The sequence below is a fragment of the Gopherus evgoodei genome, chromosome 1 (assembly GCF_007399415.2).
Source record: "Gopherus evgoodei ecotype Sinaloan lineage chromosome 1, rGopEvg1_v1.p, whole genome shotgun sequence".
NCBI lineage: Eukaryota > Metazoa > Chordata > Testudines > Testudinidae > Gopherus > Gopherus evgoodei.
The window spans coordinates 196,009,475-196,028,741 of record NC_044322.1 but is presented as its reverse complement, the minus strand read 5'-3'; the positions used below and the strand labels follow the sequence as shown (position 1 = coordinate 196,028,741).

Genomic DNA, 19,267 nt, shown 5'->3' with positions numbered 1-19,267 from the left:
TATACAATATGATTTTTTTTTTATTCTTATCAAACTTAGGAAAATCCAAAAAAGGTATGAGAACACCCTTTTATCTGTCTGTGTGTGTATCCCTGAGGTGTTTTGCTGAAGTCACTGATTAAAGTGATACTGTCAAGTAGTTCAGGACCAAAATCTGTGTAAATTTTCAAATTGTTGAAATGTAGTGCAGAGCCTTCTACAGATTCCCACTTTTTTTTTAAAATAACTTTTCAAAATAAACTCACAACTCTATCACTGGTACCTGCAGAGCCACTGCCTGTGCATTAGCCTAATGTTTTTGCTCTGTGCCTCAGAACCAAACAAGGGGAGTACAAAATAAAAGAATTATGTTCACACAGCTGTGCTGATTTATGCTTGATGACAGGAAAGTAAAGCCAACAGTGCTATTTTGGCATATGTGCCATACAAAAATGGGTTCAGAGGCTGAGATGTTTGCATATATACAAACAAAAAACAGGAAAAGAGAGATTTTTAACCTTCTAAGAAGATAAAATAAATGAAGAGCGTTTTTTAAGAGATAAGATATTAAAAATACTTGACAATGTCTCTTTTGAAAGCAGCTTGAGTTAATATCTGTGACCTCACAATTATTCAATATTACTAGACTTGTGGCTCTGTAACAACTGTTGGTCTTGGTGTTTAATGAGCTGGTTTTGTTGTTGCATATGCATTCTTTGACTTAACTACGCAGTTACTAAAATTATTTTGTTTTGTTCTTATTACTTAAAAAAAATCCTTAATCTTGTTCTTTTGTTATTATATCACAGTTTGCTATGTCACAGGCTTTTTTGCAAGCCTCAAGGAAGGGATAGGAAAGGGGCAGAATATTGTAGTGACATCTTACTGGGAGCTTACTACTTTTAGTAGCAGCCTCTATGGTTGAGCAACTTAATTGCCAGAATGCCTGTAAGCAATGGATGCTTTCTGTGTAGTATATATTTCTCTCTTGGCTTTCGACCTTGGATATCCCCTTCATGACCTTATCTTCAGATTTTTATTTTATTTTGTTTTAAATAATTAAATAATAAGTGTGAGGACCTTATTACTCCCTGGTCAGAGGCTATTTTATTTTCTTTGGTTATCATCCTGACTTCAATATTGGGAGGGCAGGGGGAAGAGGGAGATATACCTTGAGTATATCTGTTCACAAAAAGACTCTGGATGATAAGCAGTGAAGGGCTGTAATCATAGAATATCAGGGTTGGAAGGGGCCTCAGGAGGTCATGTAGTCCAACCCCTTGCTCAAAGCAGGACCAATCCCCAGGCAGTTTTTTCCCCAGTTCCCTAAATGGATCCCTCAAGGATTGAAGTCACAACCCTGGGTGTATAGCAGGCCAAGGCTCAAACCACTGAGCTATCTCTCCTCTCAAAACAGGGCTCATCCAGGATTTAAACCCTGGCCCTCTTACACCCTAAGCAGGGATCATACCCATATACCAACAAGCCACTACATAGGTGGACATAGGTAGGTTGTATTTTGGTGCTATTAGAAAGCTGATGCTGAGCTATATTAGGACTGGGACTAAAGTAAACTGCCTGTCTCCTAAGGCACAAAAAGAAAAGGAGAACATGGTATTATATTTTCTGCAGCTGAACACACGACCTACATACTGTACTTAGAAAAAAACATAGTTTGTCATTGAGTTATATTGGCATAAATTCAATTGAAGGAGCAATATTTTTTTAATTATTATAATAGTGCAATTTTTCTTCACAGGAAATGATAGTCTGCTTATTTCAATGCGTATTCATAGTTGTAAATTATCCTTTTTTCTGCATGGCATTTTAAAATCATTTTGTGAGTTTTCATACCCTTCATGAATCATACATTCTTTCTGTGTGTGAAGAGGGTGGAAGATAACCATCGATGGCAGAAAGCATTCTCACGAGAACAGTTTAAAATCCTTTCTTTCATGATCAACAAGATTCAAATGTTTCACTGTATGTTTTATATTCAGGATATAAAAAAATAGGGTTCATTTTTTCCAGTGAAATATGGGAAATGTTTAATTTTTAAAGTAAAATTAAGAGGTTTTTTTTTTTTTAGTAATCTATATTAGTAAACTAGGACTCTCTAAAATATACCCATTGGAATAATATTTCTTCTTTCAGTAATTTCTGTTTCCTTCTCTTTACATAATGAATAATTGAAAACCCTTTTAAAGGCGCAATTAATCATTCCAAAGGTACAAGTATTAAAGGTAATTTTATCAAATGTTAGAAATATCATCATTTGTCATAAGTTATTAAAAACAAACTACACATACAAAGCTGTAACATCTGTTATAGAAACTGCGTTACATGGTGTTTATTATTATCCATCAAAGCTGACGTGTGTGTGTCACTTTTTTCTCCTCCACTAACTAGTTCAGTTGAATTTCCAATGAAATCTAATCTCTTCTTGAATGACAGGTACAATGCTATTGGCATCTTGGAAATCAGCTTTAAATGTATATAGGAAAACATTCAGTAGCTGACTGGAATGGGGAAATAATGTATGTTGTCTTGGAGATGTGTGGAGTGCATGTTCTCCTTAATAAAGTAATTTAATTTATAATTTGGTGTGAGCTATGCACCATGCATATACATTTTTGAGAATACTGTAGCTTTTTTTTGATGAAGCTCCAGTGACAATAGTTTGCTCTCTGAAAGGGAATTCTGCTAACTATCATGCCAGAGAAATTATCCTAGAACCAAATCAACTCATGTGCAGATAAAATACCAGAGGAAGAAGGCCTGTTACTAAAAATTACTGTGGAAAATATTCCCAATTCATATTTCTTAAGTCATTAATAATGATGACTAATAAAAAATGTATAAAATTTGATGTGGCAAAATCCCCAGACAAATTGTTATCTGGATTAATACATCTGAATCAGTAGATTGTTTCTTGATTCAGGAGAGATTTTAGTATCTTCCAACTGGTGCTGTTCATCTCCTGGTTTATGCACAATGTAATCTGAAGTATTTAAGAATCAAAAGTGCAAGCAGCTATTTGATTGTTTCAAACAGAATGTGATCTATGACCCAATGTGGACAATATAATACTTTAATACAAGCATTAAAAGGGATTTTATAGAATATCTTTATGCACCAAACTAGCAGGCTCCTTTACGCCTCCTTCTTATGAATCAAAGGCTTATTTATATGGTGCGGCTATGTGCATTAGAATTGTAAAGCACACCAACATGCTGCACACTTACTGCTCCGTGAAGATCTTCCTGGTATGCAAAAGTTTTCAAAATTATTTGGTTAAAACTAAAACAGACCAAATGTCTGCGTCCAAGAAGGCAAATGCTTTAACTGAGTAATTCCAATGCACTCATGTGATTTACACAATCATGAAAATTTAACCTGATTTTTTTTTTTAAATAAGCATTACAAATAGTGTCTTTACATGGGGCAAGAACTAAGATTTTTATTTGCATGCTTACCATCCATACATGCTTGATGGATGCTCACAGGAAGCAGGAACTACTGGTGATTTTGTAGTGGTATTTAAACAAAAAAAACCCCATGCACACAAAAAGAAGTATCTCGTGAGGCTATTGGGCTACAAAAGTCTCTGTTTCAGTCTTGTAAGGGGAATCTCAAGTAGTACTGTACTTGTAAGTTTTAGGGAGATACCTTAGTAATGTGAATCAAGATTACTTAAAGGATACGCTCTTTATTTTCAGCATATACACTAAAAGTCTGATCTGCAGTTGACATTAAGGTCAAAACAAAAACTGACTTTAGTGGGAGTTGCAGGTACTTGGCACCCCTGAAAATCAGGGCATTTTAATTAGGTGGTGATTTAGATGCTTAACTTTAACTACCTTGAGTCACAGTTTCAGGGTAAATGTGCTTATAGCCTCGAGGGTTGCCAACCCTCCACAATTGTCCTGGAGTCTCCAGGGATTAAAGATTAATCTTTAATTACACATTATGTCATGTGATGAAACCTCCAGGAATATATCTAACCACAATTGGCAGCCCTAAAGCTCCCTCCTGTGGTTCACTCCAGGAATGCCAAGTCAGTTCTCAGGCCTCTATCTGTCACCAGTATCTGGGTGGGAAGCTATGTCCCATTCCTTTCTGACTGGAAGTTGTAAGGCTTCACAGACTCTGTTATACCCAGTGATACCCCAGCAAGCCCGTCTGCCTAATGGCCAGTACCTGCGCACTGCTTTCTCTCCGAGGGCTACAAACTGTGTATTGCCAGCCGTTACAAGTTACTGCACAGCTCTTTCTACGCAAGCCCATTTATTCTTATGATAAAAGCATTACAGAGACACCATAATAAAAACAATAAACAGATCTAGCCTCTTATTGAATGTATGACAAATTGCCCATCAGTCCTCTGGGGCCCTGGTAGGCCAAAGTCTTTCAAACACTTCAGCAAGGGTTGGAAGTGCCCTCTGTCCCCACCAGCCTATTTGCTGAATCAGAAGAAAGACACAAATTTGTTTAAACTCTACTTTTTATGCAACGTGTCCTTTCTTTGTTTGAATCTCTGGAAACCCAGCTTGAATCAGTATATGCCAACCACCCCCGAGGCTGTACCTCTCTGGAGCTGTTTACAGTCTCAGCAGCCCACCTTATCACTCACCATTCTTTTTAGTTCTTGGAGGAGCTATGGTAACCCTCCTCCATGGAGTAGTCAGGGCCGGTGCAAGGAAGTTTCGCGCCCTTGGCGAAACTTCCACTTGCTCACCCCCAGCCCTGCAGCAGCTCCCCAAACCCCCCCCCGCCCTGAAGTGTGCCCCCCACCCCTGTGGCAGCTCCCTGCACCCCGCGGCAGCTCCCCACCCCTTGGCCCGAGGAGCCCTGCGGTACCTCCTCACCCCAGCTCACCTCTGCTCCGCGTCCTCCCCAAGCACGCTGTCCTGCTCTAATTCTCCTCCCAGGCTTGCGGTGCCAAACAGCTGACTGGCGCCACAAGCCTGGGAGGCGGGAGAAGTGAAGCAGCGACTGCACGGTGGAACCCCAGGGCTGCCAGCGGCGCGCCAATCAAGAGGAACCTCTGGGCTGCTGGCTGCCGACAGCGACACGCTGACTCAGGGGAACTCCTGGGCTGCCGGCTGCTGGCTGCCGGCAGCAGTGCACTGACCCAGGTGAACCCTTGGGCTGGCGGTGGCAGCGCGCTGACCCAGGGAAACCCCTGGACTGCTGGCACGCTGACCCAGGGGAACCCCTGGGCTGCCGGCGGCAGCACGCTGACCCAGGGGAACCCCTGGGCTGCCGGCGGCAGCACGCTGACCCAGGGGAACCCCTGGGCTGCCGACAGCGACGTGCTGACTGAGGGGACCCCCTGGGCTGCCGGCTGCGGGCTGCCGGCAGAGTGCACTGACCCAGGGGAACCCTTGGGCTGGCGGTGGCAGTGTGCTGACCCAGGGAAACCCCTGGGCTGGTGGCTGCTGGCAGCTACACAGTGACCCAGGGGACCCTTGGGCTGCTGGTGGCAGCGCGCTGACCCAGGGGACACCCTGGGCTGCAGGCTGCCGTGGCGGCGTGCTGACTCAGGGGACACCCGGGGCTGCCGGATGCTGCGGCGGCTTGCTGACCCAGGGCCCCTGGGTCAGTGCGCCGCCGCAGCAGCCAGCAGCCCAGGGGTTCACCTGGGCCAGGGGACACCATGGGCTGCTGGCTGCCGCAGCAGTGCGCTGACTTAGGAGACTCCCTGGGCTACTGGCTGCCGCGGTGGCGCACTGACCCAGGGGACACTTTGGGCTGCCCCCTACCGCTGCCGCCGGCAGCTCAGACTCCCTCTCCATCACAGCAGCAGCGGGCCGCTCAACCACCAAAAAAAAATTGGGGGGCGCTGCTTTTTGGCGCCCCCAAATCTTGGCACTCTAGGCAACCGCCTAGTCCGCCTAAATGGTTGCACCGGCCCTGGGAGTAGTAGAGAGTCATATATAACCATTCATAAATTTAATACACTAGACCCCACAGATACTTTATGGGGTTGCAGTATCTGTCATACCTTAGTTTTAGGGTTTGGACCTAGGTTTTGCACCTTTGTTTCCGTAATTAACTTACTAAAAATAAATATTAAAAAAAAATGGTTTGAGAGTTGCTGAAGTGTAGCCAATAAACTAATCCCACAAGTAATGAAAGTGAATTCCTTGGTGTCAGTCACAAACAAATCCAGTTTTCCCAAATCTTCTGTACATTTATGATTATTTTATTAAATTCTTTAGAGCACCTCTAGTTTGGTCACAGTGCAATTTTAGATTGAGATGGTGTTCAAAATCCTTCTGCAGCTATTTATAAACATTTAATTTTTAGTTCAGAGAATTTTATGTCTAAAAATTTTCTTTTCTTTGATTGCACTCTGTAGGGTATAATCATCAACACATATGTGAAGAACAAAGGCAGAAATCTCCTGAATTCTACAGCAGAACTGCATCTGAATCTAATGTGTATCTGAATAGTTTCCATTATCCTGATCATAGCTACAAGGACTATGCATTTGATACATTAAGCTTAGATAGTTCTGACAGTATGGAGACCAGCATATCTGCCTGCTCCCCTGATAATATTTCCAGGTAAATGTTAACTTCTCATATTTTTTTCTTAATGGAAACTGTTAGAACAAGTTGTAAATATTGAAGCAAGAGATGATAGAAGCTTTTACTAACTGGGTAAGAAAATCTGCAAGAGTTGGACAGAAATATTATTTAGCATTTGGATACTGTTTTTCATCTTCAAATCAATTTAACTAATTCTCATCTCATTCCTGAGTTCTGCAGATGGAAAATTAAAATATGGAGAGGTTAAGTAACTCGTTTAAGGTCACACAGAGAAATCAGTGTCACAGCTGGGATTAAACCTATGCAGGAGTTGACTTTCTGTATGTTTTAGTGGATTTGGAATAAGACTGCCTTTCTGATCACTGTAGACTTCTTACATAGGATATTCATTGTCAAGTCCCTGATTCAGCAACTAAGTTTACTCTGTCTGTGTCTAGGATGTTACCTCATTGGGCTCGGACTGCTGAACTTTTTGGATTTCTTGCCAATAATGCTAGCAAACTAGTCTCCCTTCTCCAAATCAGAATTAAAAAAAAGAGTTATTGGTTCCGAACCATGGGCCCTGATCTCTAGGATATGCTTCTCTTATTTTAGGATCTTATCAATTTACCCACTGAAGATAAAAGCAATATATTGTATTTATTTAAAAACAAGAATGCACAGCAGCTGAGGTCTGAAAACAGCATGTTGACAACCCTTTTTCTCTGACTATCCCATTGCGGTGATAGCACTTTGCTTTCTGCCAAATCCCTGTTTGGGTAGTTTGGGAAAGCATGAGAATCCTGTCAATGAAATAGAACATTGTCACAGAATTAGAACTTCTTCTGAACATGAGGAAAGCTTTTTGGCTGCCATATTGTGTTTTGTCTAGCATCTGTTTCCTTGAGTATGTGCCCATTGCGTTCCTCTTTTATTGTGATAGTACTATGGGAGCTTTTACTAACATTATGGAGCAGTTTGAATGTAATGGAGAAGTTGGTTAGTTGTTGGAAATAGATATTCAGGATCAATATTTGCTGCAGTCCTCTTGTTTTGTTTATAGCAGCAAATTGTAATATGGAAGATAGATGTAAAGGCCTAACAGAGGTTTGTGTTCTCAAAGCAGGAAATGTTGATCCAGTGACAACTGAGTTTTCATTATGTGTTGTTACACTACGTGGCAAATATAATTTTAAACTTTTCTATCTAATGTATATTGATGTAGGGAAGCAATGGTTGCTCACAGATGGGCCAGATTCTGATACCCTTACTCAGGCTGAGCAGCGCCTCAGTGATGCTTTTTGTGTAGTACAGTACAGTACAATTCAGCTTAGTAATGGTATCTGAATCTGTCTCTTTCCTATGATTGACTTATTGCACTGTGATTGTCTTTAGCAGAGGCATCATGCACCTAGGTTACCCACAGACTAGCTTGCAAATAGAAGCTTAAAGGTGGGATTTTCAAAGAAACCTAACAGAGTTAGGTGCCTAGCTCCTGTTGATTTTCACTCAGGTTCTTTTGGAAATCTCAGCCTAATTTCTAAATGTTAATTACACACAAACACTCACACACAAATGCACTCAGTACTTTTATGGATCAAATGATTTCTTACTGGATAAAGTTAGCTTGGGTGGGTATTTGTTTATTGTTGTTGATCGTTCACAGATGATAGATGTCTTCCTCTTCTGAGACATATTCCAGGACCACAAGGCATATTGAATTACAGAGGTCTCAGGGAGTATTTTAAAATTATTTCCAGCCATGTCCCACCTCCAGGGGAAAATTCAACATTGCTGTTTACTAACTCACATACAACATAAAACATACAAAAGAAATAGGTTGGGGATAAGGAGAGAGGTTAATTGCTGAGAGTACCTAAAGTCCCACAGTGCTCAAAATACAACTGAAGTATAAATTTTGAAAGGTCATTCTTTAGCCTATAAAAATAAGAGATCCCATGAACCATTAGTAACTTCAGTTTTCCTGGTTGAAGTATCAGAGTGTAGTGCCTTGAGCTTTACAACCTTATCTGAACCTGACAGGATCCAACTACATGTGCTAGGGTCGGGTCGGACCTGCAAATAACCCAATCTGAACTCAGGAGAATTGGGTCATCTCTGATTACCTCCTCTTGTCCAGGGTGTTGGCATGGCGGTAGCTGCATGCCCCACTCCTGCTGACCGCCACCATCTCACTGCAGTCCATATATGCTACAGAGTGAATGTGCTGATGAGTTGCAGTTGCAAGACAGCAGGTGATGACACACCAACCTCAAGGGTCAATGGTGGCTGGAGAAGGATCCCAGGCACCATGTAGGCCTAATTTCCAAAGCACCAATTTTGGTGTATTCATTTTCTGGTACCCTACTCCTCCTCTTACCACCCCATGACTGTGTTATCAGTAGACTTTCTCTGCTAGAATTAATTCAGCCTTTTTGTCTCTTCCTTACATTCTTTCTTAAATAATTTTATATAACCAGTCATTGTGGAAATTCATGAACCTTTACCCACTTTCCACTAGTTAGGCATAGAATTAAACTAGACCTGCTAGGACTCAATGATTACAAAAGGACCTTCAGTCTTTTTTTCCTATCTTCAACACTGAGATGTGAGCCTTTCAGAATATGGGATTGTGTGTCCTGTCATTCAGTGCATTTTACTGATATTCCCTACTACCTGCTCTTTATTTTAATTTGGTAAATTCTGATGACAAGTTCAGTGATACAAGAAGATAGACAATCAGTTCATGGCCAGAGGGACTTCAGTTTTACAATTAGGTGGTTACTGGCATCAATGCAGGGGATCAGTAAATGAGTGCTATGTTTTGGGCTAAGTGGCCTCTTTAGACCCACATGTTCTAGGGATGGCAAACCACAGTGAACCCACAAACTCTATAGACTCTCGGGTCTGCATTTTTGGACAACTCTGGATGAGAGACTATATTTATTGAGAGTATATTATACTTAATACAGTATTTGTACTTGTTGCTAGCTGTACTAAATTGGACTTGACTTTTTATCAACTCTATTATTAAATTATCCAGAGTTAGTTTGTAAAATATGGCTTCAGTCTTCAACTATTCTCATAGGTAATTTTTTTTTTAAACGTATACAGTGCCAGCACTTCAAATGTTGCAAGAATAGAAGAGATGGAGAGACTTCTGAAACAAGCTCATGCTGAAAAGACACGACTGCTTGAATTCAGGGTAATCTAAAGATTTCTTTGACAGAGGTTAATAGATATTTTGTTCAGATAATAAACATTTCATCTGGCCATTCTTAAATTGTAATTGCCTAACACAGCCCTGACGAATTCATTTTCCGCTTCTCCCAACTTTGTCCCACTGGAATCCTGCCATTACTGATACTTTGTGCAACAGCTACCATTTCTGTGGCTGAGGTGGACAGAAAGCCTTTCAGAGCTAATCAACATTGCTCCTTCATTTGCTAAAGGGATGGCTTATCAGTAGTATTTGCTTACCACCCCCATCTTTATGAGGCTGCTTAAAGTCTACTAGTCCAGGAGGCAAGAGACCAGCCCCTGTAACTGAACCAAAGTCTCTCAAATGGCACGGCTCTACTCTACTAGTATATATAGACCAGTCCCTATGGCTGGACTTCAGGTAATGATTTTAGATGGTTTAAAATAAAATCAGCCCTATTTTCAAATTTTAAAGTGACTCATGAGTGAAGAACTTGAAAATAAAACCTGCTTTAGCTGTGAAACAAAATAATACCGCACTTTAGAACTGACATTAGTTATATTTGCTTACATTTAAATTGGATACAAAAGATTTACAGTCCTATTTCAGTCTCCTAATGTTAACAAATACACTTCCCAGACAGCAAAATGTTTGATAAGTAGCATTTCATTTCATATTACAGTGGATAGATTGTTCTCCATTCAGGCATATATTTTGACCCTCTTACAAGAAAATATTAATGCTTTAACAATGAGTTTCCCTCAGAATCAGTCAAATTAACAGACTAGACAGCACAGAGGGTCAATCCCTGATAAAGCTAGGATTGGCTATACTGAGCTCAAGTAGACCCTGCCCAAGCTGGGGGACAACTGTTTACATCTCTATATGTAAGGGGGAATGACGAGATTATATTGTGTAGATGCAGCTTTAATGTAACTCAGTACTTTTGTATAAAAATATATTATCTTCTAGCTTTCTGTTTAATATGGCCCTGCTCACTCTGGGATTGGAACCTGCTAGCAGTGTTTAAACATCCTTACTGCTATCATAGTGCACTTACCATGACATAATGCAGACATGGATTTTATTTATTTATTTAATTGTGAGAACTGTTTTGTAGCCAACTGGTGTGTTACACTATCATGCTTTCTGGTCTCCATTGCTCCAAGTAGTAGACAGTGATCCCTCTTATAAACTTCACTGTTGCCTTAGATCAGTGGTTCTTAACCTTTACTGCAGCCTGCACCCCTTTGGTTCTCAAATTATGTTCTCGCACCCCTTAAACCTAAAAAAAAATGTTCTTGCACCCCTTAACCTAGATATATTTTTTGTTTGTATATTACAGTAATCGTTAAAAAATGTATAATGTTAATAAATACATAGGTTTGATTAAACAAACTAGTTGTACTTATGTGCCTGTGCTTAATTTGTGTTTTTGATGATTTACCTTCTAAAAAAATCTGGCATGTCTCACACGCCCAGAAAGGGAATCTCGCACCCCCAGGGGGTGCATGCACCCCAGGTTAAGGACCACTGCCTTAGATCATACTCTATATAATGAACCAATTATACTTTACTATTTGTAGCATTCTAGGTTTTCTGATGTGATATGGTTCCTAGACAAAGCCCCCTCAATCTTAGCCAGGTTTATTAGAGAAACTGTGCTTGTGACAACCTTGTTCAAATGTGATTCTGATCTCTGTTCCCAATCCACCTTGCATATGTTCTTAGCTCCCTGAGAGGTATAAAGAGGCTTGTAGGAGCTCTGGGTGGCATCAAGTTACTTTTAATGTTTATCAAGTGTAGTTTTACATAGCCTATAGCTTAAACTCTGTGTGCACTGTGGTATACAGGAACGGGAAATGGAAGCCAAAAAACGAGCTCTGGAAGAAGAAAAACGTCGCAGAGAGCAACTAGAAAAAAGATTACAAGAAGAAACTAGCCAGCGGCAAAAATTAATTGAAAAGGAAGTCAAGATACGTGAGAAACAAAGAGCACAGGTGTGTTGACAATCTACCATGTACACACTGAAACAGCTAGATAGCAAGATTCTCACGATGAAGGGAAGGAGTTTCTGTGGGGTGGCTGGTTGCTCGAGTGCCTGTTGAATTGCTTATTTTAATACTTCTCAGATTTTGTCAATGGTCTGTTAGAGGCCTTGGATAGGTGTCTTTTTAGTTATTTAAATCTAAATGAATAAATAGTTAGGTATCTCTTCCCGTTTATATTGGCATTGTAAATGTACTGTATTAATCCTATAAAGTTTGTCACTAAATCCACTCATGGCAGAACTGTGCAGCCTGTATCACAACTATGCTGAATAATGGACATTTCTGAGAGCAGTAACTTTCTGAAAGTTCACAATGACTTTTATATGCGGGACATTTTGGATTGTGAGTTGTCCTCTTCCAAATATTTTATTGAAAAGAACAGAAAAGAAGACTTTTATTTCCCCCCTTTCCTCCTATACACAGCCTCTTCAAACCAACTGAGTGATAAATATTTATTTTGCCAACATTATATGAAAGAAACTATAGTTCATATTTGGTGAATGCATCCCAAAGTAGAGATACCATGGAATTGGATTGATATGATGATATAACTCATCTTTCATAAGCACTATATATATATATATATATTTTATTACGAGTTTTTCTTTTAGCTACCCAGAAAGACCCAATTTCAGGATTCTGGGTTTTTCTTTTCAATGCTTCCTGACATTTAAACACCAAAAAGAGTGGAAGGAGCAGCATGTTCTGCAGAAACCAAAGCTACCCGAAGCTTGTTCAGTATAGTGATGTACAATTTCGGAGGGTGCCAAATATACTCAATACAAAAGGCCAGCACTGTATGAAGAAGGATGCAGTGATACTGAATGTCTCAAAGCACTCGAAAACCATTAACGAGTTAGATATATACCACTCCATTGCATAGATAGAGAAACTGAGGCACACAGCAGTTAAGTGACTTGTCCAAGGTCACACAACCGGAGTTCTTCTTTTCCCAAAGCTGCCACAGATACTTTGACACACACACATCTGTGCTTTAACCCACAAAAAATGCTTCTGTCATTTGAACTCTATTACTTAATGACTCATAGACTCATAGACTCATTGGTCAGAAGGGACCAATATGATCATCTAGTCTGACCTCCTGCACAAGGCAGGCCACATAACCCTACCCATCCACTTTTATACAACCCCTAATCCAGGACTGAGTTATTGAAATCCTCAAAACTGGTTTGAAGACCTCAAACTGCAGAGAATCCACCAGCAAGCGACCCATGCCCCATGCTGCAGAGGAAGGCAAAAAACCTCCAGGGCCCCTGCCAATCCGCCCTGGAGGAAAATTCCTTCCCGACCCCAAATATGGCGATCAGCTAAACCCTGAGCATGTGGGCAAGACTCACCAGCCAGCACCCAAGAAGGAATTCTCTGCAGTAACTCAGTTCCCATCCCATCCAACATCTCCCCGCAGACCATTGAGCAGACTTATCTGATGATAATCCAAGATCAATTGCCCAAATTAAACTATCCTATCATAACATCCCCTCCATATACTTATCAAGCTTAGTCTTGAAGCCAGATAAGTCTTTTGCCCCCACTACTTCCCTCGGAAGGCTGTTCCAAAACTTCACTCCCCTAATGGTTAGAAACCTTCGTCTAATTTCAAGTCTAAACTTCCTAATATCCAGTTTGTACCCATTCGTCCTCGTGCCTACATTAGAACTAAACTTAAATAATTCCTCTCCCTCCCTAACATTAACCCCCCTGATATATTTATATAGAGCAAGCATATCCCCCCGCAGCCTTCTTTTGGCCAGGCTAAACAAGCCAAGCTCTTTGAGTCTCCTTTCATAAGGCAGGTTTTCCATTCCTCGGATCATCCTAGTAGCCCGTCTCTGGACCTGTTCCAGTTTGAATTCATCCTTCTTGAACATGGGACACCAGAACTGCACACAATATTCCAGATGGGGTCTCACCAGCGCTTTATATAACGGTAATAACACCTCCTTATCCTTGCTGGAAATACCTCGCCTAATGCATCCTAAAATTGCATTTGCTTTTTTAACAGCCGTATCACATTGGCGGCTCATAGTCATCCTGCTATCGACCAATACCCCAAGGTCCTTCTCCTCTTCCATCACTTCCAACTGATGCGTCCCCAACGTATATCTAAAATTCTTATTATTAATCCCTAAGTGCATGACCTTGCACTTTTCACTATTGTATTTCATCCTATTACTCTTACTCCAGTTTACAAGGTGGTCCAGATCTTCCTGAATAGTATCCCTGTCCTTCTCCATGTTAGCAATACCCCCCAACTTTGTGTCATCCGCAAACTTTATTAGCACATTCCCGCTCTTTGTGCCAAGATCAGTAATAAAAAGGTTAAATAAGATCGGTCCCAAAACTGATTTTAAGAAATCCACCCTCCTTTTCTTTTTAATCCCAGTATTCAACAGTTGACATAGGTACATATTGCAAAAATGTGTCTGTTCTTTTAAGAAAATCCAAGTCTGCAACTCACAATTTTAATCTTTGCTACCTTCATAGTCTGAACGTGGGTGCTACTTGTACTTTTTATCTGCTTACCACATATAGAAAAAGATGAAAGATTTATGGAGTATCTTTTTGCTCTGTGTTAGGCCCGCCCCTTGACTCGCTACTTGCCGATCAGAAAGGAAGACTTCGATCTACGAGGTCACATTGAAACAGCTGGTCACAACATAGAGACCTGTTACCACATCTCACTCACGGAGAAGACCTGTCGAGGCTTTCTGATTAAAATGGGAGGGAAAATTAAAACATGGAAAAAACGGTGGTTTGTTTTTGATAGAAACAAGAGAACATTTTCTTACTATGCAGGTAGGTTGTGTTTCTTTATCCAGGATTGAGCCCTTCTGTGGCAGTACCATTCTTATGTTCCCCACCCCCCAACATGTAGAGCCTATTGTTACATTAAGTGTCATTTATACAATTTTTACGGGTCTTCAAAACCAGCAGGGACAAACAAAGTTACTTGCCTTGAATAGGAAATCATTGTAGAACAGGGAGCTGATATGTTCATGGTTACTCAGTCCAATGTGCAACAGTGATTGCTGGTGTTGTGGAGGCATTCAAGTTCTCAATCAGAAAGGGCCTCCATTATGCTGGGTGTTTTATTTCCATATACACACATATACCACCCACCCACACTCATACTGTCTCTCTTTCTGAAGAGTTTGCAATCTAAGGGCTGGTCTACACTGGGGGGGGGGGAATCGATCTAAGATACGCAACTTCAGCTACGTGAATAGCGTAGCTGAAGTTGAAGTATTTTAGATCGATTTACCTACCGTTCTCACGACGCGGGATCGATGTCTGTGGCTCCCCATGTCGACTCCGCTACCGCTGTTCGCGTAGGTGGAGTTCTAGAGTCGACAGGAGCTCGTTCGGGGATCAATATATCGCATCTAGATGAGACGCGATATATCGATCCCCGAGAAATCGATTGCTACCCGCCGATACGGCCGGTAGTGAAGACATATTCTGAGATGAGACACAAATGAGTGCAACAGACAAAGGGAGAGAAGAGGGCAGAGAAGGGTAATAACAATAAGATTGTCAGGTTCCTACTGTACAGCATGATGGTTTTGTGTTATTTAATTATTAAATAAATTAGTTATAGCTGACTTTGGTATAGCCTAGTCCTCACTGGTGGCCTGGTTTCTGGTAGGCGTCACAGAAGAACTTGATTTGTGTTAACTTATTTTTTAAAAAATCAGATTAATAATTTGCCTTTATAACGCATTTTCTTTAACTTAACATCTCATCATATTTTAACATTGTTCCTTGCGGTCTGGAGATGACGAAGATCATCATCATAATTTAATGATAAATGTGAACTAGATTCTTGGTTTTACTTGTCATACTCCTAAAGGCAGTTAAAACACAGACCAACCAAACTTCTGTCATTTCTAGACTAAAGAAATCCAGTAAATAAATTTCAGAAACAGCTACATCTAGATTACTACCATCTTTGAAGATAAAATCACAGGCTTTAAATTGCTTTATTAGATAGATTAGTTTTAAATAAAAATACTGGAAATATACAAACAGATGCAAATATACAAAAAATCTGCAGTGCTATTGTACATTTCTGTGGTTTATTGTTTGAATGTGAAAGTTGGGATGGACCCAGAAATATATTTTGTAGTGTTTTAACTTCCATTGGTAAAAGAAATCAGGCAGAGGTTTACTCTAGGTGATAACTGTTACCAAGCAAAGGAACACATATATGCTATAAAAACTGAACAGTTCCATTTCCTCACATGGCATTACATTAGCAGCAGGCAGAATGGAACTGGATATTCGTGGTATAGGAATATATTACAAATTACCAATTTTATGTTTTTGAAAAAGTGATACTTATAGTCACTAAATGTCCATAATATTTCAGCATAGTTCGCAATATTAGTTGTGGTAAAACTTAAACAGAAACATTCACTTTTACTGTTCTGAACATCTGGTTTATTTATTAGCAAGGCATTTAACAAATAGTATAGTGCTCCCATCTGGTACTCATTTTTAAAAGATAAATTAACAGTTTCAGTTTCGAGTTCAGCACAGCTGCTCTAATGTAGTGTCAATTATCAAACAAAACATTTCATAACGTCTCGAGGACTCAAGCCAACAAACAAAATTAAATAAAAACCTCATACCAGCTGAGTACAAATGCAGCTGTAGAAACTGTCAATATGACTTTAACAATACAGCAAATTTCCAAGTACTGATGGTATAAATAAGTATTGATGGTATAAATGTAGGGCCCATGGCCTGTAACTGGACATACAGGTATAGTGTCCTTAGGATTGCAGGTGTACTGAGCAGCAAGAGAACTGATCCCAAAGCCTGTAATGTAGCACAAAGACTAAAATGTAGTTAGTTCTTGACCTGAAAATTATATAGAACTTACTTGGTACAAAGACTAAGCATTGTCTAAGCACTGAACATTATATCATCAGATTAACATTTTGTCATGAATATTTCTTCCAAAACTGTAAGAATGGTTACTCATGTCTAAAGTGAAATGCGCATATATGGCCAGACTCTGGAAGGGCAGGGGAAATGAAAATAGCCTACCCTCTTTGCATGTAGAAACTGCTGGCACAAGTAATGGAATTTAGATGGTGAACATGTCTGCATAAATAACAGGAATCAATCCCAAACAAGAGGCCAGTTGGAGGCTGTGCAGAAAATCCAGTCCGTAATCTTTTTCTCTTTAATGTCTCCTAATTAAAGCCATCCCTGATTCAACTTCTTCTTGGTCTCTTAATACCATCTTGGCTCCAGTAGTGTTATAAATCTGTCAAGGACCCACTTGCACCATTGTTGAGTAACAAGTACAATTTTTGTTTGAAGCTTCTGAGAGTTTACCATAAACAGGAAAACTTTTTTTTTTAATAGAAAAAGTCCTCATGCAATGTTGTTTTGAAGTAAAACTAAGTATCAAACTGTCTGCCAGATTTGGTCTTCATAGCAGCTTTGGGGGTGGGGAGAACGTCATTGTTAACATGCCAGTTTTGTTGTAACGTTTTAGCAACAATGATCTAATAAAAAAATTAAGGTGAACACTATATTTAACTTTGTGTGCAATTTTACCGACTGTATGCTACCCAGTTGAAAAGGCAGGCTGAAGATTCCATGGGGTATTTTGCAAATGAAAGTGCTAGCATGCAGTCTTTGATTAATACAGGAGTGAACATTTACATTCAATTAACCCTTCAATGCTTATGGTATATTGTTTGTTTCAATTTTCAAAACCCAGTTTCTCTCTCATTTGCAGACAAGCATGAAACTAAATTAAAAGGAGTAATATATTTCCAAGCCATTGAAGAAGTCTATTATGATCATCTAAAGAATGCATATAAGGTAAACATTATCATTTTTTTAATTTTTATTAATTATCCTATAATAGCACCCAAAATGTGGTAGATGTTGTACAGACGTAGGAAAAAAAAATTCATGTCTCAAAGGGCTAAAAAACAAACAAACACAAAATCCCTTACACACACACACACACGACATGGAAAAGCTTAGAATGTATAGATAAAGTGGCCAGGGCGATGCCTGGCATACCTAATTTTGTATGCAGTCTTGTAGCGGTGTCAGTCCAAGTGGGTGAGATATTATCTCTCATTGGGCCAACCTCTGTTGGTGAGAGAGACCAGCTTTTGAGCTTATACAGAGCTCTTCTTCAGGTCTGGAAAATGTACTCAAGTGTTTCAGCTAAATACAAGGTGGAATAGATGTATTAACTATTTATGGTAAACAGTCTGTTCCAGTTTGTATTTAGCTGTGACACTGGGTACATTTCCTAGACCTGAAAAAGAGCTCTGTTTAAGCTTGAAATCTTGTCTCCAACACCAATAGAAGTGGGTCCAATAACAGATCTTACCTTACCTACTTTTATGTCTCATACATAATTTTGTTAGTTCAATATATAAAACAAGATATTGAGAGACAGAAGAGATGTAGTCCACCTGGCAAGTGATGTGGTCTCAAAACGGGCCAGGGGCGCCAGGTACTCCTGAGTTTTAATTCCTGCTGTGCCACTGTCAATCCCTTTGTGGCTTTGGGCAAAAGTAAGTCCCTCAGCTTACATTTCCCTCATTATAAAATGAGGATAATAATGCACTTTAATCAAAGGATTGATATTGTTTATTACTTTACAAGAAAGAGAAAAATGATTTTTCCATTCTGAGTATTGGGGCAGCACTCTATCTCCACTCAAAAAGTCCCAGTCTGATGAGAGACTTTTCAGATTTTCCAATCGTCTGCAAAGTTACCAAGTAGTCAGATCTCATCCTTGATTATAAATGTTTAAAAATCAGCAGAGGTTGAAAACAAGGAGTTAGACCAATTAGATTTGGCCTCTTTTACATTAATGGAGTTTTCTTTATATAAAGAGAACAGTACTTAGATACAGAGCCTACTCCCAGACTTAAAGAAAATTTAAAGTTTTGTTTCTGTGCACAAGGGAAATGTAACTTCTGCAATAAATCCCTATCCTATACTACCACCCATACCAGGAAAAGAGAGAGATGGTGGTAGAGTATCTGGCAGCATTAGGGTTTAGGGAGGACTCGGCAGGAGAGATGACCACATGGAGCCTTTCATATCTGCCACCAGTTGCTGATGCTGAAAATGCATCTGATGACACATACACAGAGGTTCTTCCTGTATATGGTGTTTTAGGGATGAAATATTGACTCCAGTGAAGTCAATGGGTATTATGCCACTGACTTCAATGGACCAGGATTTCATCCTAGGTTACTAGAGCTGCAGCAACAGGTGGCCTAAATCAGGGGATGTAGTTGTGTTTCTAGCCCATTTGATTTGATTTTGAAGCTCTGGGAGGAGTACCCCTGACTAGCATCTGCACTTTGGAAGGACTGTGAGCCATTTCAACCCAGCCTCAAGAAGTGGACTTTAAGAATTAAAATCACTTTTGATCACTTGCTGCAGCAGGTGCACAGAGGAAATTGTGGTTTAGAGATGAAACAACA

At 40.0% G+C, this 19,267-nt stretch overlaps 1 protein-coding gene across 14 annotated transcripts in view; it reads left to right on the top strand.

Moving 5' to 3' along the window:
* The window catches only part of PHLDB2 (pleckstrin homology like domain family B member 2), a 158,371-nt gene that overhangs the window by 136,871 nt on the left and 2,233 nt on the right, over positions 1 to 19,267 (top strand). For 10 of the 14 annotated variants that reach the window (XM_030581847.1, XM_030581922.1, XM_030581898.1 and 7 more), the window contains 7 exons: positions 40 to 54; positions 2,187 to 2,222; positions 6,344 to 6,551; positions 9,630 to 9,720; positions 11,571 to 11,717; positions 14,366 to 14,585; positions 17,545 to 17,630. In XM_030581847.1, coding sequence (XP_030437707.1) covers positions 40 to 54; positions 2,187 to 2,222; positions 6,344 to 6,551; positions 9,630 to 9,720; positions 11,571 to 11,717; positions 14,366 to 14,585; positions 17,545 to 17,630 — 803 coding nt within the window. The remainder of the gene's footprint in view (positions 1 to 39; positions 55 to 2,186; positions 2,223 to 6,343; positions 6,552 to 9,629; positions 9,721 to 11,570; positions 11,718 to 14,365; positions 14,586 to 17,544; positions 17,631 to 19,267) is intronic. The other 4 variants (XM_030581939.1, XM_030581915.1, XM_030581868.1 and 1 more) reach the window with 2 other exon arrangements.